This window comes from Antennarius striatus, chromosome 22, assembly GCF_040054535.1.
Source record: "Antennarius striatus isolate MH-2024 chromosome 22, ASM4005453v1, whole genome shotgun sequence".
NCBI lineage: Eukaryota > Metazoa > Chordata > Actinopteri > Lophiiformes > Antennariidae > Antennarius > Antennarius striatus.
In genome coordinates this window covers 9,697,312-9,724,201 of record NC_090797.1, presented here as the reverse complement: position 1 = coordinate 9,724,201, position 26,890 = coordinate 9,697,312, and the positions used below count along the sequence as shown (strand labels likewise).

General features: G+C 40.7%; 3 protein-coding genes across 5 annotated transcripts; 2 read left to right on the top strand and 1 right to left on the bottom strand.

Annotated features, from left to right (window-relative positions):
* Positions 1-259: 259 nt before the first annotated feature.
* On the top strand, positions 260-4,012 carry alg12 (ALG12 alpha-1,6-mannosyltransferase). Its single transcript, XM_068306490.1, has 9 exons — positions 260-418; positions 1,084-1,216; positions 1,291-1,464; positions 1,543-1,737; positions 1,826-1,930; positions 2,037-2,259; positions 2,891-3,060; positions 3,363-3,438; positions 3,521-4,012. Exons 1-9 carry the CDS (start codon positions 260-262, stop codon positions 3,762-3,764), a joined length of 1,479 nt encoding a protein of 492 aa, XP_068162591.1. The 3' UTR covers positions 3,765-4,012.
* A 61-nt stretch (positions 4,013-4,073) lies between these two features.
* Positions 4,074-12,179, bottom strand: zbed4 (zinc finger, BED-type containing 4). The gene is made up of 4 exons (XM_068306489.1): positions 12,103-12,179; positions 11,761-11,865; positions 11,107-11,294; positions 4,074-8,804 (listed from the first exon to the last, which is right to left on the bottom strand). The coding sequence occupies exon 4, from the start codon at positions 8,623-8,625 to the stop codon at positions 4,858-4,860; it is 3,768 nt and encodes a 1,255-aa protein (XP_068162590.1). The 5' UTR covers positions 8,626-8,804; positions 11,107-11,294; positions 11,761-11,865; positions 12,103-12,179; the 3' UTR covers positions 4,074-4,857.
* brd1a (bromodomain containing 1a) lies at positions 12,178-25,667 on the top strand. 3 transcript variants are annotated; one of them, XM_068306486.1, is made up of 13 exons: positions 12,184-12,497; positions 13,815-15,234; positions 15,498-15,654; positions 15,917-16,048; positions 16,152-16,280; positions 18,029-18,341; positions 18,427-18,747; positions 19,789-20,385; positions 21,190-21,331; positions 21,453-21,586; positions 22,860-22,969; positions 23,334-23,488; positions 24,610-25,667. In XM_068306486.1, exons 2-13 carry the CDS (start codon positions 13,832-13,834, stop codon positions 24,791-24,793), a joined length of 3,777 nt encoding a protein of 1,258 aa, XP_068162587.1. In that variant the 5' UTR covers positions 12,184-12,497; positions 13,815-13,831; the 3' UTR covers positions 24,794-25,667. The 3 variants fall into 3 exon arrangements, with proteins under 3 accessions (XP_068162588.1, XP_068162587.1, XP_068162586.1); XM_068306485.1 differs by having other exon boundaries at positions 15,498-15,666; XM_068306487.1 differs by lacking the exons at positions 22,860-22,969; positions 24,610-25,667 and having other exon boundaries at positions 12,178-12,497; positions 15,498-15,666; positions 23,334-23,476.
* Positions 25,668-26,890: the final 1,223 nt, after the last annotated feature.

Genomic DNA, 26,890 nt, shown 5'->3' with positions numbered 1-26,890 from the left:
CCTGTCAATCAGATATATAGCCAATTGTAGGTCGCCACGCGCGGGACATAGAGGTCGGTCCCCATGTGGAATATTCAGGAATGTTAAAAGTTGTATTTAAAATAAAATAATTTTCCTGTTCAAATAATAAATTTCATTAAATATTCAAACAATAAATTCAGATCATCGCTCGAAAAATAAATCGTATGCGTTATGAAAACACGATTTTCCTTTCATTTCCGGTGTTGACCGGAAGAGATTACAGGAGCTTACTGTTGTCATGGCTGAAAAGAGAACTGTTTTGGGGCTGCCACTACTGTTTTTATTAATAATTGTGGCCCTCGCCCATTTAGTGATTTGTCCTTTTACTAAGGTTGAGGAAAGCTTTAATTTGCAAGCGACGCACGACATTTTATACCACAGATTTAACTTTGACAAGGTAAGAAGGTCCTGTTTTTGTGCTAACTAAGCACTGCATTAGTGAATGCAATTATTTTTATTTTAAAATCACCCGTTGCGATTTCCAGAAGTTCCAGAATGTGTTAAAGGCGAAAATCCACAACATTAACACTTTTTAAAATTTCATTAATTCAGTACCAATCCGTAATTGATAACTAGAAATACACATGAGAAACTTAAAGATGACACAAGTATTATGTCATGAACAATGAATTATAAATAATCTTGCTTTAAAACATAATGTGTTATTATTACCATGTTAGCTTTAGAAATATGTATTTCCAGTCAGGGAACAATATTTAAAGTTTGAGTTTTATTCTTTTGTCCAGAATTTTACACAACAAAAACAAAACCAGTGTTTTTACAAGCATTAGATTTTGCTACATTCCAATATATGCAATCTAAATCTAGAGGAATTTTGTATCATGCATATATCTTTAATACATTTATCATATCATTGTAATTTACATATTAGCAGAAAACTGAAATAGTAGTTGCTCTGAATCAGAAAATTTCTGCTCTGAGGTTTTGAACATAATCATCTTTATCAGATGATGGGGTGAGAAAAAATGTCTTGATTAAGGTGTGTCTGTAATGCATGTCTGTATTAGTGGAACTGAGACTGGGGCCTCTCTTGTCTTAAAGTACGACCACCATGAGTTCCCTGGTGTTGTACCACGGACTTTCCTTGGCCCCTTGTTTCTCTCCATGCTCTGCTCCCCTGTGGTGTTTCTGTCATCGCTGCTGGATGCACCAAAATTTTACACACAGCTGATAGGTAGGCCTGGTTTAACTGGTGTAATTTTATGTCCTAAATATTTTTGGATTTCAACAACTGTGTTTTTTATGCAGTCCGAGCTTCCCTGGGAGTGTGTGTTATAGGTTCACTGTGGCACATGCAAAGGGAGGTGAGGAGGCAGTTTGGCTCGACAGTTGCTGGTCTCTTCTGCCTCACTTGTGCTTCACAGTTTCACCTCATGTTCTATAGCACTCGGACACTCCCTAATGTTTTTGCACTTCCACTAGGTAAGACCCATAGGTAATAATTTTTATTTAATGAGTAAATAGTCCAGTGAATTGATGACACACATATTTTCTCCATAGTGCTATTAGCATTCACATCATGGATGGCTCAGAAACACAGCCAGTTCATCAGCTTCTCTGCCTTAGTCATCATTGTGTTCCGGACAGAGCTCTGCATCTTCTTGGGTCTAATGTTACTGATATCACTGATGAGCAGGAGGCTGGGACTGCTACAACTGCTTTACTATGCTGTTCCTGCTGGAATTTTGTCACTGGGTGAGCAGTTGACCTAAACTAAATACTCACAATTTGTTAAGTACGTATTTAGTCAACACTGTTATGACCTTTTTTGTGTATTTTACAGCTGTAACAGTGTCTGTTGACACCTTCTTTTGGAGGAAGTTTTTATGGCCTGAAGGTCAGGTTTTGTGGTACAACACTGTTCTCAACAAAAGTTCCAACTGGGGAATATCCTTTCATTTAACTGAGTAGACTTCCACTGATGGTTAACTTTTTGTTAATTTGCTAACTTTTATTTCAATGGTCAGTTTTTCTTGACTCTTCACTTGATTAAACCTCCCCCTTTCTGTGGTACTTTTACTCCGCTGTGCCCCGTGCCCTCGGCTGCACGCTGCTCTTCATCCCTCTTGGCCTCTTTGACAGGCGAATAAGGCTGCTGCTGTTACCTACTATGGGTTTCATATTCATCTACTCACTGCTGCCCCACAAAGAGATGCGCTTCATCTTGTACACATTCCCTGTGCTCAGCTTGGCTGCTGCCCGGGGCTGTTCTTTCATGTAAGTGAAACATTATTCTGCAATTACTTATATTTACAAAGAAAGGGAATTAATATAATTATTTGGAAGATTGAGAAAGCTGACTTGCTAAATTAGTAGTTTGGAGTGCACAACCAGCAGGAACATGTTGCCATTATCTCTTCTTTTCAAATGAAGTTCCTTAAGATATAGACTTCCAGAGTTACATTTATTTGCTATATTTGGTACTAATCCATCATCAATCAAAAGACATCGTGGCTGGTGGTCTGCAACAAAACCATCATAAATAAATGCAATTCCTTTAATAAGCTTTTATGCAGTCAACACTTGACCACTTCTTAAAAGTAAATTTTTAAAGAGTTCTTTTTGTTTCTTGTTCCCATCATGGATACAAATAGACGTCTTCTGTATATCATTTCCTTCACTTTCAATACATTAATATAAAGTGTTGTACTGTGTTTATTCAAAACCTTTGATGGTGAGAAGATACAGATGCTAGATCTTGTTAAGGTGTCTCTCCGGGGAGATCCTAAATCCAGCCCTGCAGGATCAGACATAGATGAAGATCTGCATACCTGACATTACACTACAAGTGTGTGAAATAGGCATCACTGCAAGGACTGTTGTTCATTTTGTGTTCTTTGTCCTTCAGTTTGTGCAATTACCAGAAATCATGGATGTATAAACTGGGCTCTGCAGTCGTGGTTGGCCATCTGTTGACTAACGCAGGTTACTCCAGTATTTGTCTTTACGTTTCCCACCACAATTACCCAGGAGGCCGAGGAATACAGGAACTACACAGGCTCTTGCCAGGCACAGAAGGTTAGAATCTTTTAGCTCTTAAGTTTCTTTCACAAAACTTAGTGGAGTAAGTTTTTACACATTTTTAAAAGTGAAGGGCACGTGTAGCATGGGGCAAGTCTCTTGAGATCCTTTTTGTGTGGTGCATTTATCTCAAATACTCAAAAAGCTACTATTAAAAACCATGTGTGATAAATGGTGAAAGTGTTTGAAGGATGTTACTTTTTCACTAGTTATAAAAATACTAGATATTACTGTATTTACTAATCACCAAAGCATTCATATAATTGTTGCTCTGTTTCCCAATGTCTTTGCTCCCTCAGATGTTTTTGTTCATGTCGACACTTACGCGGCTGAAACTGGAGTTTCTCGTTTCTTGGAACAGAACAGAAACTGGAGGTTGGTATTTTTCATGTTTTACAACTAATATGTGGAAGTGGAAAATAAAAAGCAGTCTAAACAAAATAATCAATTCTTTCAGATATGACAAACGTGAGGATCTGAGCTTCACAAATCCTGATATCAGAATGTACTCACATCTGCTGATGGAGGCGAATGTCACAAAGGTTCACCTCCTCCAGGACACCCATGCGCCTCTGGCCTTCATCGAAGGCTACAGCAACATCAAATTCAACATGTTCCAGTTTCCTCCAGTCAGGGTAAACTTGGACACAAAATGTGTACTCATGCAGAGAAAGATGGATGCTGGACAACCAAAGGAATGATGTGTTACCATAAGGAGTCCTTGTTTTTTAGTGACTGAAGTGCCCCCATTTTGGTTCCATTTTGGGTTTTTTGGCTGTTTCAACTTCTGATGTGGTGACCAAAGAAAAATGCTACATTGAATACTTATAAACCTTTTCTGTTATTTGGAAATGTCATGTTTTTTGCCCCTCAGGTTGTGATCCTTGCACTTTGAGGGCAGTTTGTCTTTTAGATGAGTAAAAACTGTAATAAACTATATACACACTGGTATATCTGAATAACAACCAGTAAAACCCAATGAAATGCTGCATAAGCAAAAACCTTTATTTACAATTGACCACAAAATTTGCATGATTCAGGTCTTAATGCTAAAACATTTATCAAATTAGGTTCAGAATTTATTTAATATAAAATGTACAGTACATTGTTTTACTAAATAATAAACCCATAATTTAATCCCCTGGACATAAACTTAAAATTGTGCTTAAGAGACAAATTTGTATATTTCAAACAAACTCCTTATTCAGAAAATACAGTAATATTATACATCTTTAAGAAAAAACATTGAAGGAAGTTAAAAAATGTCTATTTCTAAACGACAGTACCAAGAGCCACAAATTCACAATGAAAATTAAATAACATTAACTTTAAATATCTTTCAGTCACAGCATTTATTTTTGGGCCATGTTTTCATTCACAAAAACTCTGCATCTATGTGTGATCATGATCAAAAAGCATCCTGACGTGTTCTGCACAATTTAACAAAAATATTTACAGCATTCTGACCTGAAGTAGTTTTGGTAAGGCACAAGGAGAGAGTAGACACAGAAGAAACAATTACATCGATTTACAGGCAAACACATGAACACCAACCCCTACAGCTAGAAAAACCCTCCCTCCCTGATACACTTTAGACTGAGACATTTTTGTCATAACAGCTCATAAGTGTTTAACAGTAGTACACAGAATTCAATAAAACCTCCAAATCTGGCCTTTGCATTGAGAATCAGTGAGTTCATTGATATTTTACATTTTGCCCACCAGAAAACCCCATTTCACAGCTATGCAACTTGGTCCTTAATCAAGGGTTTTCAAGTTAACGGTCAGTGATAATCAGTACTGAAAATAAATCAGTGGGAGGTTGACTTTGAGGAACAGCAGACCCTCCATGTTTTCCAGTAAAGGTTTGGGTGGGTTAAGGGTACAGTTGACACTAGCTGTGCTGAACAGTGTCTCTGTTGGGACGATGCTGGGAGGACAGCCCACATAACGGGCGGCTACTTTGGCAAGTTCAGGCCACAGGAACTTTTTCAGGTTCCAATAGTCGAGAGGGTCACAGCTTTGATCAAGTATGTCTTCCTCAAGGTACTCCAGCACTGCCAGCTCTGAGGACTTTGGCTTCTCCTCTTGTTTTATTTTTTGCCGGAGGTCAGTCATCATGGACCACAGATTTTCCTTGGTTGCGTTGGGGATTTCAGATGAAATGGGGAACTCGTTGCAACCATTGGGCAGCGGGGACTCAACTGCCTCTGAGGTAGAAGAGGAAGAATCAAGCTCCAGGATTAAATCTTGTTTACATTGCTCAGCCTCTTCCTCCGTGAACAATGACGTCTTGTATCGTGGGTCCAGCATGGTCGCCCAGATGTATCGTGGGTCATGCAGAATAACAGACATTCTGCTCACCATGGATTCCTTTAGAGACCTGAGCATGTTGTCTATACCCACAGTTTCATCAAAGAGGAGGTCAATCTTTCTATTCAGGATGTGAATGAGTGGTATGACCTGTCCCAGAGTGGCAGTGCGGTTGCTCATCTCCCTGTAGGCGACTTCGAAAGGTTTCAGTGCATTGCAGACTGACAGCATCACCTCCCACTGATCGCAACTGATCAATTCCCTGAAATTACACTCTATAGACATCTCGTCAATGGCGTTCCTCTGTTCCACCAGCCGCTCCAGCATAAAAACTGAGGTCCTCCACTTGGAAGGGACATCCGGGATCAGTTGGTTTTCTGGCAGCTGGTGTTCCTTCTGGAGTTCAGCCAGCTTCTCCTTGGCCGTTGCTGAGCGGTGCACTCTTTCACAGATCTTCCGTGCAATACTCAGAAGGTTCTGAACCATCCTCTGGCTCTTTATGGCTTCACTAACAATGAGGTCTATGGTGTGTCCAAAACACTGCATGGTGACATGACCATGGTCCTCCAAGGTGTTTATGATGGTGCTGTTATCAGTTACAGTGAACCCCTTTCTCAGCCCTGATGAAGTGATCCAAGAATCCCACAGAAACTCTAGCTGTTTTGGGATGGCATGCATATCATGATCACAGTCTATTTGTGTGACACTGAGGAGAGCAGAGCAGTGAAAGTCCTGACCCTGGGGTCTGACTGTTGACTCATACGTTGCCCAGTGGGCACTAAGTGTCAGGTATTCCCTTGTCTGGCTACTGACCCAAATACTAGTTGTGAAGTGGACAACACCCCCTTCAGCCTCTTTCAGGTGTGTCAGCACAACATCCTTCACCCTTTCGTACATATCTGGTATGGCAGTGCTGGTAAAGTAAGAAGAAGACGGTAGAGAATACTGGGGCTGGAGGAACTCAAGTAGTCTGTTCAGGCCAGTATTCTCTACCATAGCTGATGGCTGAAGATCCAGTGCGAGCATTTCTGCAATAAGTTTGGTTATTTTTTTGGCAACCGGGTGGTGCTCATCAAAAGTTTTCTGTTCTGTCTCAAAAGTAGAGGTGTCCATGAGTTCTTGTTTAATGGGAATTCCAGCAGACGGCACATCACCTGAGATAGAATTGTTACTTTCAAGAACATGTCCATGAAACCTCTGCATGTGCCTGAAGAGGCAGCTCGTGCCGAGGTTTGTAGTCTTTTTGCCTCTGCTAATTGTGCGGCTACAGTGCAAACAAACCACCTTTGTGGGATCAGCAGGTGATATGGAGAAATGGTTCCACAGTTTTGACGTCTTTTTGCTGAACGCAGGCAGGGACTGGGGCTTTTTCTCACTGACAGGGCTCTCAGTTTCTTTGGTTGAAACTGTGCCTGTTGCTGTGAGATCGCTGTAGGGATGAGGGAAAGATTCCTTTTCATCTGTGCTTTTTTGGTTTTTGAGAACATCTGGATGACGTCTCATAAGATGCCTCATCAGACAGCTTGTACCAAAGTCACCCCGTTTCCCTCGACTGATGACACATGGACAGTAACGGCACAGTGCTTTTAACTGGTCAACTGGAGACACTATGAAATGGTGCCACACTTCAGATTTTACCCGTTTCATAATTTTCTTATTTTGCTGGAAAACAGAATGATTGTGATTGAGACTGGGGCCCTCAGAAAGGTCGCATGGTGAGGAAGTAGAGGGTGTATCCTCCCCCTGAGCTTTGAGAGACAGATTAAGAGAGGACTCCTGCTCTGGTAGATTCATCATCTCGTCAGAGTCCTCTTTTATATCCTCAATGTTTTGGGGTAATTCATCTGATATGGTTTCTGGAGATGAGGGAAGAAGGGGTGGTTCTTTTTTAATTTCCAGTGGATCCAGTAGTTGCGTGCGGGGCAAAAGTGAGGGTGGGTTTGTATAGGGTGGGGGAATGTGATTGCCCAGTCCATTTTCTTCAATGACAACCTCTTTGTGGGCCCTCCACATATGACGAATAAGACAGCTCGTTCCCAAATCCTTCCCATTCTTACCCCTACTGAATTCATTCATGCAGTGGATACACACTGCTTTGGAATTATCAGCAGGCGACAGGTAGAAGTGTTTCCATACAGCTGAACGGCGACGTGAACTTGAGATTTTAGGGGTCCCGGGAAGGCGCTCGGGCCCTCCATCTGAGATGTCTTCAAGATTGCTTTCATTGGAATGTGAGGCTAAGAGCATGTTGCAAGCAGTTTCAGTCTTGGTATATGGATCAAGTTTTGGTTCGACTTTGGGCAACACTTCTTTGGATGACAGATCTGAATTTTCAACTGAGGAAGTGGACGGTGACATGTTCTTTGAGGCAGAAGACATAGTGCTATTTGTCAAGTCTCCATTATTTGGTGAGCCTGGGGAGGGAGGTATCAAAGGAGTTGCAAGAGAGCTATTTAGACTAAATGAGGTTGCATCTGCTCCATCTTGTACAAGGACAGTGGGGTGAGCCCTTCGTACATGCCTCATTAGACAACTTGTGCTGAGGTCTTTCTCATTCTTACCCCGACTAAACTCTTTCATGCAGTACAAACAGATTGCTTTGGTACTATCTCGTGGTGATATGCAGAAATGATTCCAAGCAGGAGATTTTTTTCGAGGGTTGGAATTACTCCTCATAGATGACAAAAGGCTCTGAGTAACAGCGTCCATGGCAACATCATAAAGGGTGCTTGTGTATCCACTGAATAGATTATTATAGTCATCACAATCCCTATTTAAAAAAGGGCCAATTGAGCTACCAAATGCTAGCCTGTCATCATCCTGGGTGTCCTCCTCCATGCTATTTGCACCCCCAATCCTTTCTTTGATATGTTGACTTTCCACATTATCAGTTTCATACTGTTCGTGATCAAAATTTCCCTCAGTATCAATGTTTAGGCATTTACTGGACAAAGCAGGAGAATCTGGATCACTTTCACTTGCTTGATCTGAGTCTAGCTGTTTGTCATCCTGAGAAGATAAATGAGCAGAAGCGGGAGAGTCTTTATCCAGTGTTACTGACGAGCAAGATGGTGAATTTGCATAAACAGTCTCATGAGGATGAATGCTGTATGATTTGAACACATAGCCATCCTGGCCCTCAATTTTCAGGCAGGTCCCTTTTGCTTCACTTCTTTTACTCTGTATGGAGCCCATAAATTCACTGACCATATCCTCACTTGTGTGAGAGACCTCTTCCTCCCCATCCATGGTAGCAGTCCAGGAGTTTCAGTAGAATATTCAGGCCTGTGTTGTCAAATGTGATCACTTTTTTCAGGTGCAGTCATCGATACTGCAGTTCTCAAGCTGGTGTTGTGAAGAGTGTGTGGCTTTCTGGGACACAGGGTGCCTGCTTATCCCTCCCCATTTATGACCTCACTGTACACAACCTGGACAGGCAGAGAGAGAAGAGATTCAGTGTATTGTTAAAAATAACATGGCTTTTTATGCACAGTTTGATATTAAAGCTACAACTTGACACAGTTTCTCCATTCACAAAACTCTGTCCTACCTAGACTCAGAACCCTTTATTAATTCCGGAGGGGGAAATAGCTTTTTTTTTTCATCGTACAGTTAAATTGCTCCAGAAAGTACAAGACAAAATATCAGAATAAAAGAAAAAAAAAGAACAGAACACTTAGCCCTGAATGAACACAGTATTATGACCGGTTTCTGTGAGGCTACGCTGTCTCATTTTCATATGCAGGTTCGGCCTGGCAGGCATGCGGAACAGCATTCATAGGCCGTAGTTAACATGCAAAACAACCACACTGGATATTACAATGACCCATCAAGCAAAAAAAAGATTTGGCAACACTTCATTAAGTGACATTTGATTATATAACTCTCTGGTAAGGAAGATCAATGGAAAAAAAGTGCTGCAAATCTAAAATTGTGCTCAAGTCCTCACATTTTGTAGCAGAACCTTGAATGAAAATGTTTTCATTACACACTTAAACAAATGGTAGCACACATGTGTTTATGAGGATCCAATGACTGAAATAAGCTCCATTTTTTAGTGTGTTTGAAAATTTTTTACCTATCCATATCCTAAACTATTCATAAGCTAACCTATTCATATTTAAAAAGATACGCTCAGTTTACCACTCTGCAATAATATTCCAAAACTATTGATACGTTATTAGCACACAGTCACAATAATCTCATTAAAATGTAAGTATGCTTGAAGGACAACACTGAGTCTCATTTATGAAAAATAAAGTCAATTGTGCCCAAAAAAGATCTAAATAGAAAACATTTGATTAGTTATACCCAAAGCAGTCTTAAAAAATAGCAATGCAATATCAGATCCAAATAATATTCAGCCTTTGTTGACATTTTTTTATTCAGTCTTTTTCACAAATTTAATGGGGTGATTGAAAAACTCTACAAATATGCACCAGACTCCACAGCCTCCAAATTACTTTTGAATTGAATCATAAACACTTTCAGTTCATGCAAGCAGTACATATGCATGGATTTATGACACTCCATCACTTAAGCAAGGAGTACTTAAGAAATGTTTAGAAATTAATTTAGTAAATAAGTGTACATAATGTGTAATAATGTGTAAAATCTCTGTAGATTTGCCTAAATCAAGGTCTGTTGGTCGGTCTATTTACTCTAATTCTCCTCACAAAGAACAACAAAGCCAACTAGACCTGTTAAGGTTGGAACAAACCTTGACTCGGATGGCTGAGGACCTACACAGACATTCTTCTCCTTATATCAATAATTTCTATAATGGACAAAACAAGTCAATAATTAAAACAGTAACACAATATAAAATAATTCGCTAACATATCTATAATACTCATTACAAAAAAAAATATTTTATAGAACACACACACACAAACAAGACCAAGAAGACAGTTAACATTGCACAAGTTTACACAAGTCACGTTAAACTCCGAAAATATTTGCCTAACTGAACAGGTTTACCCCAAAAACATCTAACTTTGTTACAAGGTCATAAATAACTTTCATCCAACCTCGTGCAGGTGACCATCATATCCATTCTTATGATAAATTATTCATCAGGGTTTGCCTCATAAACAAGTCACCTCAATCAATTTTCTTAGTGAGCAGCAGGAACCGTTTTTCCGGGTTTGGCTCAAGCTCCTCTCAGGCAGAAGCGAGAGGACAGCAGAAAATAGCCAACGCATTCTAGCATTCACATAACAGCTAGTAACGTTATCTACACACCGGCTATGAGTTTAATGTTCCCACCTAAACAACACCTTGAACGAACCCTGAAAGTTTGTGGACACCAAAAACGTAACGTTTCTGGCAGATTATTTCAGCTGGTTCGCTTTATCATCAGTAAACACGACGGTGGCTATTCTGTTAGCTGGGGTTAGCCTAAAATGCCAATATACGCATAAAAATAACATAAGTACCACTCTTCTGTCACATAGACCTCTACCACAAATGTCCAAAACAATTTAACTTTATCTATTATCCCATTAGTGTCGTATTTCCCCGCAAAATGCGCTAAATACATTTCGGACCACACCATGAATGCTAACTAGTTAGCCGCCAGCTAGGCCACAGACAGGACATTCTTGCTAACCTGGCGAGGCAGAACCAGCCACACGAACCACACGGAATCCAAATCAGACCACTACTAACCACGACGTTCCAGCCATATTAAAGCGCCTTGGAACAAAAAAGTACGCTTGGAATACTTACTCTTAATGATAACGTTAATATCCCTGGGTTTCGGCTCCTAAACAGTTAAATATGACACATTGATTGATCCAAAGGGGGCTCACTTTGTTGCTTTTGTCTCCTGGTTTGCTAGCAGTTTACGTTCGGCCGAGGCAGCTCCGCACAGCGTCGGACGGAAGGAACGCGTTATCATGACGTCACCGGACCCGCTGCCCGTCAGTATGGCGAGAGGGACAATACATTAATAACATTTAATAAATCATGATGTCACGCAACACGCTGGTTTACTTTGAGATTTCTCCATTTAAATTCAATTTTGCGCGGTTAATAGATAAATTACGCTTGAGGAGTAGATGTAAGAAGCAATAACATTTTTAACAATAAATATAAACCACATTAACATTAAAATAATAACAAAATTTAACAATATATTCAGTACAAAATAGTTATCTGGTCTGCATATTACCCCAAATTAATTTCAGTTTCAACTTTTATTTTGAAAGAAAGACAATGGCCGTCCCTTTAAACAAAAATCGAACACATTTGCTTCAGCGAAATGAGAATGGTTAACATATTACTCGTGGTCTGGTTTGTATTGGAGACCTACGGGTACGATTATTTTTAAATCGGGACAATGTGCCGTTTTATTTGCAAAACCTCATTTTTAAACGTCACTTTTAAACTATTCTTTAACATATGAATGCAGTCTGGGGCAGTGGTGACCAGGGTGGGACATTTAGCAGAGGTTTGTTGTGCCTCTGATGGTGTCCTTGCAGTCTTCTGTAACGAGAGAGAACTGCTGAATCAATAACCCGAACCATGACAGACAGCAATTTGAAAGTCACATGTCGGCTATGACTTCAGACTACTGCTTAGCTCTAGCTGAATTAGCACATTCAATGACATTAAAAGTGGCGCCTTGTTTGAAGCTTTGCCAGCCTATGGATTGTGATTTACAACAAAAGCGATGTAGTTATTGTGTGACAGATGGGCTTTTGTGTTAAATCTCCGACTCACCACCAGCATGACCTCCACCGTCACACGTAGAGTGGTGCGTACGGGTGGGAGTTGTCTGGCGAAACGCATTGTTGTGTTGGGGGATGAGCCGATCGTGGTGCTGCTGCTGTGCTTTTTGCTCTGGTCGACAGTGGCTAGCGACTGACTGTAACCTATGAATGGTACACAAAGCAAATAATTGTGTGTTCTCTGTGGAATTTAATGTCGGAACTTCACGGGAACCAAGCAGGCATTTTTGTCTTGATTACTGACTGAAAAGACCCCACATTCTCCCGTTGGATGAGAACGCAGTGTTCGGAAGTAGAGCCGCTTAGCAGGCCGGATTGCCTCTGCTTTGTAAGGCTGCTGGCTAGCTACAGTCTTCTTCAGCTAGCAAAACTGTTCGTCAATTCGAGGTATGTGTTTTGGTTTTTGGTGCACGCAGTGACGTTGAGAAGGCCTGTAGTGTATTTGCTAAAGAAGTATTTAATATAACAATTGTTATGAATAAGCCTACGTTCAAAGAGCTCTAGTTTTGTTTGACGCCATTTGCTCCGTTTAAAGGGTGGCTAGTTCCCTCTGCTGATTAGCTGGATGGCTAATGTTATTGTTAGCAACTTGGCTACCTGACTGTAGATCGTCGATGGAAAGGTGTCTCTGCACCAAACGGACCAGTGCTAACTCCTAGGCAGTCATACTGACAGTAGTTGTGTGGTCGCCTCCCCCCGTATTTAAATGTCCCACCTCAGTGACAAAACTGCAAAATACAACATGCTGCAACATTTCATGCTCTAAAAGTGAAATCTCAATGTAATGTTAGGCTGTGAAATGAATCATGAGTCGTATCATCCGTACACACTCTCGTTTAGTGTTTACATCGGTGACACAAAGGTTAAAGGTTTTCTGTGATGTGTAGAAGAAATAGATCAGACAGCTTTCTGTCTCTAAAACATGTATTATAGTAGTCAGCTCTTGGCAAGGTAGCTTTATAACTGTTCATACATGAAGCAACTAAAAGTACTCTGCAGAATAATAGTTCAATTATTCACAAAATGTTAACTACAATAATTAATTATGCATTGAAAGTATGGAAAATTGATTGAAATAATACAATATGACACATTTTATAATATAAAAGACAGGTAAATTCAAAATACACTACTGTGCAAATAGATTAAGGGAGAAACAATAACGTGTTAAGTACACGGCAAACAAGTTATACATTAAGACCTGATTTATATGAGATGATATTTTGAGCATACTTCAGGTTTTGGTTTATTTTTTACAGGGATGAGGAGAAAGTTGATGCTACTGAGACCTTTTAGGATCTTATTGTGGATCACCGAGTGTCTGGATGTACAATTAATGTACATGTAAATCAGATGTAAACCAGATATGTGATCTGGACAAATACTCCTCAGTAATTTGTAAATGATTAGTAAGATTTTATTATCTAGTAATAATTTGTGCATATCATACTTAATATCATCATTATTTTGATAGCATCATCTCATTTGGTTGAGGCAGACTAATAGGCATTGTTTATTGCACTTTCATAAATAAGTCATTTATAGGCCACAGACTGCAATATAATTTATTGAAATGATTGCAGTTCATCCTGAGACCTTGAACTTTCATAATAAATACTTTGTTCTTTGTATAATTGGACTAACCTGAGAAAAAGAAGCACATGTGTATCTTTTACCGTACCTCACCTCCATTTTTTCCCGCAGCAACACGGAGCATCAAGATGAAAAAGAAAGCTCGGCAGCACCGGCCTTCGGTGCCGCAGAGACCCCCATCTCCCATCAAGCCTTCTCCCAACAAGCAGATCTTAACTTATGCCCAGGCGCAGCGCATGGTGGAGTTTGATGTCGATGGTCGCATCCATCGAATCAGCATATATGACAAGCTGGATGTGATCTCGGACGATGACCCTATGGTGCAAGAGATGATGGAGTGTACCAGCAATAAGGAAAATGCTGAAAAACCACAGCAGCAGGTACTCCTGAGGTCCGTCAGACTAAAAAACAACCAGGAGAAAAGAAACGCTGCATTAGGCATCACTGGCCATGGAGACGGAGGTGGACATCAGGCTGGTGTTAATCCTGGTCCCAAACTTCCAGAACCTAAATTTCGTAATGTGGAATATAACCTTCCGGCGGTTCCTAAGCGTGCGTCTGTCTTTTATAAATATACAGAGAAGACAGAGGAAGAGCTAGATGAGGAAACAGAGTATGACATGGATGAGGAAGATTATTCTTGGTTGGATCTGGTCAACGAAAAACGTAGAAGTGAAGGGGTCAGTCAGGTTTCTCACAACGTCTTTGAGTTCCTTATCGACCGCTTTGAGAAAGAGTTATACTTGGAGAGTCTGGATCAAGGCAGTGAAAAGCAAGCTCCCATTGATGAGGATGCTGTCTGCTGCATCTGCATGGATGGAGAGTGTCACAACAGCAATGCTATCCTGTTTTGTGATGTGTGCAATGTGGCTGTGCACCAGGAATGTTATGGTGTGCCATACATTCCTGAAGGCCAATGGCTGTGCCGACACTGCCTCCAGTCGTCCACCCAGCCTGCAGACTGCATACTTTGCCCTAACAAGGGTGGAGCAGTGAAGAGGACAGACGATGACCGCTGGGGCCATGTGGTGTGTGCACTCTGGGTCCCTGAGGTTGGCTTCTCCAACACCACGTTCATTGAACCCATTGATGGTGTCAGCCACATTCCTCCGGCCCGCTGGAAGCTCACCTGCTATCTCTGTAAGGAGAAAGGTGTGGGGGCATGCATCCAGTGCCACAAAGCCAACTGTTACACCGCTTTCCATGTCAGCTGTGGGCAAAAGGCTGGACTCTTCATGAAAATGGAGCCGATCAAGGAGGTTAACGAATCAGGAGAGCTCACCTTCTCTGTAAAAAAGACAGCCTACTGTGGAGCTCACACACCTAATGGATGCGTAAGGAGGCCTCTAACAATCTACGATGACGCCAAACCTAAAAATGGATTATGTAGGAAAGTGGACAAGGGGAGAGGTGCAGGGAAAGGACAGTCAAAAGGGAAGAAGAAAGCAAAGACTAAGAAGCCTGAGCCCGATCCTGAAGCTGAAAGTGAAGATGCACCACCCCCTACTGTACCTACATTTCCTGCTCACAGGTATAGTTATGAGCATAAGTGCTCGTGTGTTATTGTTGATCTAGGGAAGGATTTTGTATAGCATGCCAGTAAAGGTTTTTTAAGGCTTGTTTGTTTTGGTATTTTTGAAATACCCTGAAGCCCCAACAGCCAGTAACCAGACTGGTACCAGAGTCTCAAACAGAATAAACCTGTTTAGTCCTAAGAGAAGGCATTGACCTATTTTGACTGTTGGTAGTTCTCTGTCAGTTTTCTTGTGACACCTGTCTTTCTGCTCTTTCTAGGTTGCAGACCATTTTGAACCAGGTGTCAGTCCAGAAGAAGAAAGCATTTGTGGAGCTGGTTCTTAATTATTGGACACTTAAGAGGCAATCGAGAAATGGACTCCCCCTCATCCGTCGCCTTCAGACAAGCCTACAGTCTCAGAAGAATGCACGGCTGGTTTGTTCATCTGTCAGTCACTCACAGAAGGCTATCAGTCTTCATTTTGCCTTTTAGTAAAGCATCAGTAGTTTTTACAACCAACATAAGCTTTTCTTAGTACAATTTTTAACATTTTGTTAATGTTGTTAAAAGGCATTTGACAATGCTCTGTATACAAACTTATATCTTGGTTCTGTGGGCAATAAAGTTTTTATAATTCATGAAGATGTGTGAGAAATGTCCCTTTTGTCATGATATTTAATTCTATTTTCCTCTCTAGGGGCAGAATGAGGAGGAGACCCGAGCGCTGAAGAACCAGCTGAAAGAATGGCATCGCCTCCGACACGACCTGGAAAGAGCACGGCTGCTGCTGGAGCTGATCCGCAAGAGGGAGAAGCTGAAGAGGGAGGAGGTATGAATGGAGGATGAATCAGATGGACACCCGATCAAAGAATTCTGATAAATTAATGAAACAATCTAATCTACCAATGTTTTCTGTGTGTGTTGTGTTGTAGATCAAACAGCAGGAAACCCTTCTAGAAATGCAGTTAACTCCTTTCAGTATTCTGCTCAGAGCGCTCTTGGACCAGCTTCAGGCAAAAGATCAGGCCAAGATCTTCACCCAGCCGGTTGATGTTAGTGAGGTGAATATCATTTGACACTTTGAGGCTTTTTTAAAAGTCTTTTTTTTTTAAAAATTTTGAACCACTTTGGGTTTTTTTGTTTTTTTAAATTTAATTTTATATACCGGATTAATCCCCGCAGGGAAATTAGTGGAAGCTAAATGAGAGAGGAGAAGAGGAGAAGTTAATAATGTGAAAATAGTGTTAATTTTGTAATTTTTTTTCCCATTTAATCTTACTCGAGTGTGAAATGCCCTTGTTAGGTCTTATCTTTATTCATATCTACTCAATATTATCCATTTTATCGATAAATTAAAGAGTTGACATTTTCCTCTTACTCCAGTCAAAGAAAGACTGAATCATTTGTGTTCCCAGATAAATATTGGACACACCAGTAGCACCAGTTATCCTGAGGGGAAACTTCAAGATGGATCCATTAGTCTAACAACCCTGTCCTTCTTTTAAGATCAATTTTGACCTCTAAACAGCTCCAGGCTTCCACCAAAGTTTCCTCTGGCTTTGTCCTGTCAAAGCATGTTTCAGGTCTTACTGTGAACAGGACAGTATCAATAAATGCAGGTTTTGTCTCATAAGGAAGATTTGTGATTTTTTTCTAAAATGTGATTAAACTTGTACTGTAATGATGAGATAAAACGAACAGAAGGCAATTGAATATCTTTACTGCCATTCACTGTTAACACCATGCTGAGGATGTTCTACCAGTCTATGGTGGCCAATGTGTTCCTCTATGATGTGTGGTGTGGGGCAGTGGTCTGATGGTGGGGGACACCAAGAGACTGGACAGACTGATCTGCAGGGCTGGGGACATTGTTGGAGTGAAGTTAGACTCACTTACTGTGTTGGAGAAGAGGACATTGTCCAAACTAAGGGCCATCTTGGACAATGAGTTCCACCCACTGTACAGGACACTGATAGGACAAAGGAGTACCTTCATAGAAGGATGATCCTTCCTAAATACACTACTGAACAACATAGGATAATGTTTGTCTTTAAATCTGTTTATTTATTCTTTTATTTATCTCTACTCTCCTTGCTCTTTTTAATTCTAATTTTTCTACTGTTTTCTCACTTTTTTACTTTGTTCTACTGCAGAGTGACTGTAACAAATGCAATTTCCCCCTCAGGGATTGTTAAGGGATTCTGATTCTGAAGAGAGAATAAAGGCAGCCTAGGCTTTCCTTTCTATATCTTTTATTTCCTCTATCCTTTAAAGACGACACTCAAACACAGAGAAAAACTTGAGTCGGCCGACAACCAGTCGCTCCATGTAATGCATTGTGGTCGTAGTCGCTCAGGTGAAACCTGCCCTCCCCGTCAGGGTGGTGTTGCATAATGTGTCTTCCTAGTGAGATTAATCTGTAACCTGAGAGCAATGTCCACGGGCTGACTCCTTTGAGGGGGGAGGGCTGCCTATCCCACAAGCCCGGCTAGCTCAGCCGGTGGAGCACGAGACTCTTAATCTCAGGGTTGTGGGTTTGAGCCCCACATTGGTCGTAAACTATAGCACCAGATGTCCAACATATTCCTAGTAGATAAATATTTTTATTTGTTATCATGACGTGCAATAGCAACTTTTTTGTTTTCTTTTTTAAAAACGTTTGAAGTGTCTTCCTGCTACTGTTAGCATGTTTAACTGCTGTATCTAAAATAATCGAGAACATAGGGTTGGTATGCAATATACAATAACATTTGCTTCATAACTGAGAAAATCTTTAAGTGTTTTTGAATTGATTGTTTTTTCCTTTCAGGTGCCGGACTACCTTGACCACATCAAAAACCCAATGGACTTCTCCACCATGCGGCAGCGCATCGATGAGCAGGGCTACAACAACTTGGAGCAGTTTGAGAGCGACTTCAACCTCATTATTGATAACTGTATGAAATATAACTCAAAAGACACCTATTTCTACCGGGCTGCTGTTCGCCTCAGAGACCAGGGGGGAGCTTTGCTCAGAAAGGCCCGACGTGATGTGGAGAAAATTGGCTTCGACCGAGAAAGCGGCATGCATCTGTCTGAAGCTCCCGAAGTCAAAGCATCACCATCCTTCTCCTGGGAGGACGGTAAGGACTGTTGCAAAGATGCGCTTACTTTTTCAAAAGAAACTGTGTTACGCTCTTTAATCTGATCAGTTAAATCTGTCTTTAGTGGACCGCTTACTGGTGCCAGCCAATCGAGAGCATCTTTCTTTGGACAAGCAGCTGCAGCAGCTCCTGGAGAAGTTTGATCTGACCTGTGCCATGAAGTCTAGCCCCTCCCGTAGCAAACGGCTAAAGCTGCTGAAAAAGACCATCAACGATGTGCGCAATGAAATGAGTCTGAGGAGAGTCCTCCCCTCTCACCACCACTCCTCTACCTGCACAGCTCCCTCTACATCAGCATCATCTTCATCAACTGCCTCCTGCTCCGAGCTCGACAAACCAAAAGAGGAAATATCAAAGTCCAACGGACATTTTCAGGATGATGAAGGTGTGTATGGATTGTTTCTTATTACAAAGTACATTTTCTGATCATTTACTATGCCTTAATTTGAAGGCAAACGTTTGTTTTGCAAAGTGTAATTCTTAGACTATTTAATAATCCAATGGGTTAATATTACCAAGCTCTTGGTTTAAATGGATGTTTACTCGGTTCAGTTAATAATGTAAGTGAAATTCCACTCTGGGCTTTTGTGAGTTAATATTCTGAAACCAGAGTCAGGGGTTACAGATTAGACCTCAGCTAAGAACAAAAACCTCAGAGAGAAAAAGTCACATGTGGTTCCTCATGATATCCCTCGATTGCCGGAAAACATGAACCCTGGATGTGCATGTGAACTTTCCCAAAACCTGAATCAATAAACCTGAAACCGTCTTGATTATACCAGTGATAGGATTTCTGGGAGGTGTGATGTCAGGGTTAAGAACATTTAAAAGCATATCTATTTGACAGGATGGATAATCATCTGTAGTTCCTAGTAGCTAGTACAAGAGCAGGTTAGCAGGTCCGATGTATTTAGTTCTGTCTGGGAAAAGTTCAAGGACACACAAAACCTTCACCATCTGAAATCACAGACAGTAGTGTGTCTGTTGGATGTGGTGGTTGTGTTCCTCAGTGGAGAAAAAAATGTCTGGAATATCTAAATAGAGAACATTATAATGACCTGAGAAAGAAAAAGTAGTTTTGCTGTCTTTTAATACATCAAAGTACCTCATTGTTATTCTGCTCTGCACTGTCTTGTGCTTTTATGACAGACCCAAAAGTCATCCACGTCCTCATTTCTGCAGCCACATAACGTGGGTGTTGCAGCAGTGCTCCCTGTTCTCAATGTGTTTTGGGTCTTATCGTTTATTCTTATCGTTTATTCTTATTATTCATCCATTATCATGTATTACATTATATAAAGTAATTGTCAATGTAAAAACAGTCTGATTGTTTGTTGGATTTTGTGGCTGATTTAGTGGGTTTATGAATGATAAATATGGGATGTGAGGTCAAAACTGCCTCTTTTTCTCCTTTTCCCACCCTCAGGAGACAAGTCACTTCCTCCTAAACTAGAGCTCTCAGACTCCATCCCTCCCCTCATCCACTCCGATGCGGATCCCGAGCCCCCCACGCTCAAACCGATTGATGCCGCCCCAGACTGCGAGGATCAGGCTCCTAGCAAACAGGTCAGATTTGACGGGGAGATACCAGACCTGCTTGCTTCTCCGCCGCACTTCAACGGCTATGCCCACGAGAGCCTGCAGAGCTCCTTATTGGACGGAGATGTGAGCGTGGTTGCCACGTCGACCCTCGCCGAGCCCGCAGGCACGGTCAACCGCCGCACAGCGGTGCTCTTCCGTAAATCGAAAGCTGCCAGCCTCCACAAGACCCCGAAGGTTGGAGATGAGGCGTCTGATGGAGTGGATGGAGTGGATGGGAAAAAAGAAGGTGAGAAGGAGGAGGAAGATGAAGATGGGACACAGCTGGGCTCCAAATCCTTCCTGTCAGTAGTCATACCCAGACTGGAAACGCTGCTTCACAGCAAGAAGAGGAAACACAGTGGCAGCAGAGACAGCGAAGAAGAGGAGGAGAGAGGAGAGCGGGAAGAAGAGGGAGAATCCCCAGTGAAACGACTCAATACTGGTAAGAAAGGTGTGAATAAAAAAAACTGAGGTCAAGACTAGTATATAGCTGTAAATGGTCAGTTATGGACTGTGGGTCAGTGTCTGTAGCTTGAATTCCTGGACATTAAAATGTTGAAGTCGACTGAAGGGCAGATTTATGACATGGTTGTATTTTTTTAATTTCTAAAGTATCTTCAGATCCCTTTCCTGCATATGAAATTGGTTGATAAAATTTACAACAATAGAAAATATAGAAATGTTTTTGAAATTAAATTGCTCCCCTTTTTCTGCCCCTGAATTTTAGGTATAATAAAGAAAATAGAAACATCTTCATACATTTTTGGACCCTTTGGGCTTTCTGTAGCTGATCAGTGTGTGAATTAGCAGCTGTTTGTTGATTTCCATACACACACACACACACACACACGCTCCAAAGTATGACCACATTGTTTTATGTGATCACACTACTCATTTCTTTGAATAATTCAGTAATTCTCATTATGTTTTAGCGTCAGTCTAATGGACTCAGTGCTACTCATTTATTCAGATGTAGAATTGATTCAAGGTTTGAAAAATTCAATCTGGAATGACCATAAAACAATGAACTGAAATAGATTGATCGATCAATTTTTCCTGTTAAAGATCACAATGTTGGATAGCTCGTGGTCTAAAAACAAAACCTTGTGTTGTCTCAACAATTTTGTAATAGTAAGGCTCACATTTTTCTGCATGCTTGTCTCAGTGATTGTGTGAGTTATGGGTTTGGGTATGTTTTGTGAGTGGTTGTAAATCTCGTCCTACATGACGTTGTGTCTCCTGTCAGGCCTGTCCAGTGGCTTTCTGGAAGTGGAGGAGGAGAAGGAGCTGGAGGAGTCCAGTAGAACCAACAGGCCCGTCGAGCCTCGGAGACGCTGCGCCTCCGAGTCCTCCATCTCCTCATGTAGTAGTCTTCCAGGAAGCACCAGGTAACCAATCAGATAAAAGGTTTGATTAGATTTATATACTTAGCTGATCGGTTTAAATTTCTAATGAGATTTAAATTAATCTCATTGTTTCCAAACACCTGCTGTGTTGTTTTCTTTTTAGCACTATTCTCAGTCTTCCAAAATGTGGGAAGGGGAAACCTGCTTTGGTCCGGAGGAACACTGTGGATGATAAGAGCGAATTAATTGCCTGTATTGAAACTGGCAATTTTGCTAAAGCGGCACGCATCGCTGCTGGTAAGTCGACTGCATGACGATCAAAATCCATCAGTATAAATGACATATCACAACCACTACTACTATATATTAGTTCATCTCACTGCCATATATCAGGCATATCCATACCTGAAGAAAATAGTTTGTCTAAGTCATAGTGACTCACAAAATTCCAAATTTATTTTGTAGTTTGTTGTTTGTCTTTCACTCAAGCTTTATTGCTTCACCTGTGCCTGTATCTACAAGGCAAAAATACTTTGGAATCTCAAGAAGATAAATAATTGCACTGCACTTCCTCCTTTCTTGGACATTGTGCGCTTTTAGCACCTCTTCCTCGCCTTAGCTCATGTCAACATAGCTTCTCTTCCTTCCTTACCCCCACTTCCTCTCTTCAGCTTATTTGTGTAGACATGCTGTACTTCCTGTTGGTGCCAGCGTTAGCATCCTGACTCAAGTCATAAAGTCTTTATTATGCCAGTAGCTTTAGTACTAAATCATTTTTTGTCAAGAAGAGTTGTAATAAACAACAGTGGGAGATGTTACACCTTAGAATGACCTATTTTATCCAGGAAAAAATTAAGTATGATAAAACTGTGTGTTTAGCATTGGTAGAACCTCATGGGCTGTTGATTAATAGAAAACAGGATAAAAATGTGAATTAAATGCAGCCTAAAACAATTGCACTGTCTTCTTGTGTATTTACAAAAATATGCAGGTACTGAATTGTAATTAGTTTAAATCAAACTATCATTGTGAAACCTGTGTAGTTGTTAACTTCCAGTTGAGGGAAATCTTTAAATGTTATGCCATGTTATGCAAGGCCTTCTAGGTCTTCTTTCCCCCTTTGAACAAGTGGATTGACCTCATGTTGAAGTCTAGTTTCAGCACCAATTCTGTGTGTGTAATCTAATAGAAGGTGCAGACACCTGGTATTCACACACATATTAAAAGCACAGTTGGAAATTAACCACAGCTCATAGCCAACTTCTTGTGACTCTGGCAGTGACCTGTGAGTCTTTGTGAGTCCTCATACCTCACCTGCCATTATGGCACCTAACCAGTCAGCATCTGGAGACCGTACCCTTCTGTCAAATTCCTATTTGGATAATAAAATGCTAAAACTGGCTGGTAAATTTTCATATCTGTCATTCACTTGTGGCTCCTAAAGGGGAGAAGGTACCGGTAATTTTCTGCACTGATGTGCTGCTGCTCTGACTGTTTGGCTTTGGAAATGTGTTTCTGTCTGTGGTTGAACCCATGCATAACTTGTTTGGTATTGTTCCCGCTTCCATAGAGGTTGGCAACAGCAATATTTGGATGCCCGCTAGTGCTGCAACTGTTGCATTGGAACCCCTAAAGCTAGTTTGGGCCAAATGTAGTGGATACCCTTCCTACCCTGCCTTGGTGAGTTTGTGGGAGCGAAAGCATGACAATCACTGACTTGAGACTGTGTTGCCTTGTCATTTCTTCACATTGGGACACACTGGAACCTATTTTTGACACACGCGTCCCACAGGATGAAGCAGTAGTTCCACTGCAGCTGTTCTGCTGAAGGGGAAAAGCCCATTTCTCTAACAACTTGTGTATCCTCTAGGGGGCAGTCTTTCACTATTTACCAGTTAATTTGATCGTAGCATGAGCATGGGGTGCATGCCTTTATGTATATGAATATGTGTATAGTACAGACATCACTACATGCTTGAGTTATCCAGTCTGTTTGACATGCTTTTGCATTCCACTCCCCTCTGGCCTCCCCCGCTGTGTGTAGATCATTGACCCTCACATGCCACGCGTGGGCTGCCAGCACAATGGGGTGTCCATCCCCATGCCCCCCATGGACGTGCTCCGCATCGGAGAGCAGATGCAGTACAAAGCCGAAGAGAAACTCTACCTCGTCCTCTTCTTCGACAACAAGCGCAGCTGGTGAGTGCTGCTATCAGCAGGAGTGATTTAGAGTGACGCAGGTTTCTACAAGGGTAAACCTGTCAACCTGTCAGTCTGTAATTCTCCCGCGACATCGATTGTCAAGAGAGAACAAATGGCTCCCTTTAAAAATTTCACTCAGCCTCCCACCTTTGGGAAAGTAGTTTTCAGGTGTTAAGAGTGATGGGGACGCTCCAGTACGGGTTACTGTGTTTGTATCCGCTAACTTGGAAAAACTTTACTTTTCTCATCTTGTTAAAGCTATGATGAAGCTGAAAAGGATAATCGAAACCAAGAAGAAAAAATAGAACTGATGGCACCAACAAGTTATTAAAATGGAATGTGGAATGCATAAAGAAGAATGACTTCCAATCATTTTGAGAAATAGGCTTTTTTAATTTTGTCCCTTTATCATCTATCAGTCAATTAAAATACTTTAATTCTTTGTCTTGGCACACATTTTATCATCTATCTTACTTGTGTCTAAAACATCCTGCATGGTTTTGTAGAGCAAAAGACTTCATGTAGCAATTGTAGTACCAGCAGATTAACTGAGGCTGAAGCATTTACTGGTGATTTGGAACAATTTGTCTTGTTTTCACCTGTGAATTTTAGTATGTATGTGCATCCTTTGCTTCGTCATATGAGTGATTGAACAGTTAATTGTGGTTTGATTGACAAACAAGTCAAACCCTTTATTGCTCCTAGCTTTCCGAGTATGAAGGTTTCTTGCTTTTCATTATGATTTATTGTTACACGTTTTTGAAATGTTTTTGCTGTTGTCAGGGAAAAAGGGGGTAAGCAGAAGACATCACCTTTGGCTTTCGGAGCATGTGTTTCTTGTGTTGCTCACTAAAACTTCTATATATCTGATGTAGCTCAATTTGACCGTCAGGCCTTACCACATTATTATTGATATTACTATTATTATTATTTTCAGTAATGAGAGGATCAGCACTTATGCTTCATTTTTCACCTCAAATATTAAATACCAGGATGATAAACATCAGGATAATAAACACCATTTGCTGATTCATAATCTGTACTATTTCTTATGACATATAATATGAAGCCGGGGTGCAGGTGGTGTTTATAAAGATGTTCTCTTTTCTTTCCCCGAGGCAATGGCTTCCTAGATCCAAGATGGTTCCTCTGGGAATGGACAAGACCATCGACAAAATCAAAATGATGGAAGGACGCACATCCAGCATCCGTAAGGCTGTCCAGATCGCCTTCAGCCGCGCCATGAACCACCTGAGCATCGTGCAGGATGAGCCAGTCAGCGACCTCAGCGACGTGGACTGACGTTGTTCGCTCTCCTTTCACATATACAAACACAAACTCGTACCTCTCCTGTACCAAATAATTTCTCATCCATAACCCCCCCCCCCCTGCTCTGCCAGGAGACTCCAATGTTTACTGGGCACCTGCTGTACCAGGTGCTGCCTCTTCCTCATCCATTCCCTCTCTCACACTCCTACCATGTGCCGATGGGATACGGCAGCTGCTTAAATGAATGTGCCGATCTTCACCTCCTCCACACCTCCAGGCATGCAACTGTGCTTTACACTCCACCAATCATTTAATTCATCCCACCAAGGAAAAGATGAAAAAAAACCACACACACACACAAAAAACCCCCATCTGTGGTGTCAGGACTTTATCAGAAGACCAGAACTTAACATGTGACTGACTGTCACATGTCTGATCATGGATGAAAAGTTTCCAACTTGCTCTGGTTTGCATTTGGCAGCTAGCCAATCATGAATTCATTATAAACTCTTGTAAAGCATCTTGTAGCCACTATATTCGCTAATGTGGACAAAAACGTACAGGTTCTGTTGCGTTGAATCGGTTGTAGCCTGCGTTTATGTCACGTCACATTTCTATTTTGGTATGTTCATTAACAGTTATTAATTATTCCTTTGTATTTAAACTGTATATAATCTGTACACTTGTCTGACACTAACGTATTTTGTAGTTTTGACATAAATGGGTACTGTACAGGAGTTTTCTTAGTATTTATACTTGATGCTTTCTCAACACCGAGTGGGAGTGTTCTTTTCACAGTGCTGTGTGATCTTGACAAATTAAAAGTGTAAAAGCCTTAGTATTAAGGAGATTAGGGCTAAAAGGTCACGTTTCGAAAAAAAAATAAATATGAAAGTTCTCTTTTTCATTTTTTAAGTTATTGAAGTTTGTAATCTTAAGCTTCCAATTATCATGACTTCTTTTTGCTATTAAAAATATTTTTTGGATATTTTTGTTGATATATATTTATATAATTTGAACACATAATACAGTATGTAAGTCTCTCCAGCTCACACTGACAGTCTGATGTTTTGAACTTTATTGTTCTCAAGAAACCAAAAATGTTGCTACCCAGAGGGTTTTTGCTGATTAGTTTTCTGTGTGCTGTGTGAAATTGTTGCCAAAAAAGGGGGAAAAAAAGCAAAGTGTATTTTTATGTGATACATTTGACTGTTACTTGGTTTTGCTGTAGTTGTAGGGAGATGTGCCTGCATTAACTTATCGTAAAGTATTCGCATTACTTTATATTCAAGAAAAGACGTACAAGCTGATTGTGGTAAAGTGGCACATTTAGTGGTGGATACTTGCCTTCTTTTTAAGTAACCTTTTCTAACTTTTCTTTTGTAGTTGTAGACCTCAAGATATTTCATTTTATACTATTGCCTTTTTTCTGGGTAGCATTGGGTAGTTTTGGTATATTTAATTTTGTACTTAACTGTAGTAGTTTTTTTAATCAGGTCATGAAAATATTGCTGGGACTGTTTTTGTAGTAAAGCAAAAATAAAAGCATAAATATGAACATGTGGGTCTAACTTCAGTATTTATGTATTATCTTAAAGTGTCAGTGTAGTCAAAGTTATATTAAAGTTTTCACCAGATTGCATTTAATTGTTCTTTAACTGAATTTCAAATAGTAAATTAACTTTTTTATAGCATTAATCTGAAGCACAGGAAGGACTCCAGTTCTCCTTCACGGTTGGCAGATTGCATACACTAATTCAAGCTCCTACCCGCCATATGGCACCGTACCCTGCTCACATACTCAGCTGAGAATTGTCCACTTAGATTAAGTGTGTATATTTTGTCCAATAGGCTGCCAGCTATAAAATGTAGGCTGCAAAGATGGGTAAGCATGGAATGTCTGTATTCCATTAACTAGGCACAATCGTGCCAACCTGTTGCATATATTGAGTTTTATCATTAATCAGATCTGATTTCTGATTACATGACCAAAATTATTTGGGAAGTTCTGGTGATATTCTAGGACTGCTTTCCCAGCCACTGGAAACCTGCAACACGTTAAGGGTTTGATTCATTTCACCAAATATCAGGAAGTCTTAGAAGAAGTTTCACCATCTGTGAGGAAACTGA

Bases quoted from the DNA above. Each gene is read 5' to 3' on its own strand.
- alg12 (XM_068306490.1), top strand. From the start codon at position 260: ATGGCTGAAAAGAGAACTGTTTTGGGGCTGCCACTACTGTTTTTATTA. The intron at 1,931-2,036 runs TATCCTTTCATT...CACTTGATTAAA, and splicing joins CAAAAGTTCCAACTGGGGAA to CCTCCCCCTTTCTGTGGTAC. The intron at 3,061-3,362 runs GTTAGAATCTTT...TTGCTCCCTCAG, and splicing joins GCTCTTGCCAGGCACAGAAG to ATGTTTTTGTTCATGTCGAC.
- zbed4 (XM_068306489.1), bottom strand. From the start codon at position 8,625: ATGGATGGGGAGGAAGAGGTCTCTCACACAAGTGAGGATATGGTCAGT.
- brd1a (XM_068306485.1), top strand. From the start codon at position 13,832: ATGAAAAAGAAAGCTCGGCAGCACCGGCCTTCGGTGCCGCAGAGACCC. The intron at 18,342-18,426 runs GTAAGGACTGTT...ATCTGTCTTTAG, and splicing joins ATCCTTCTCCTGGGAGGACG to TGGACCGCTTACTGGTGCCA. The intron at 23,489-24,609 runs GTGAGTGCTGCT...TCTTTCCCCGAG, and splicing joins TTCGACAACAAGCGCAGCTG to GCAATGGCTTCCTAGATCCA.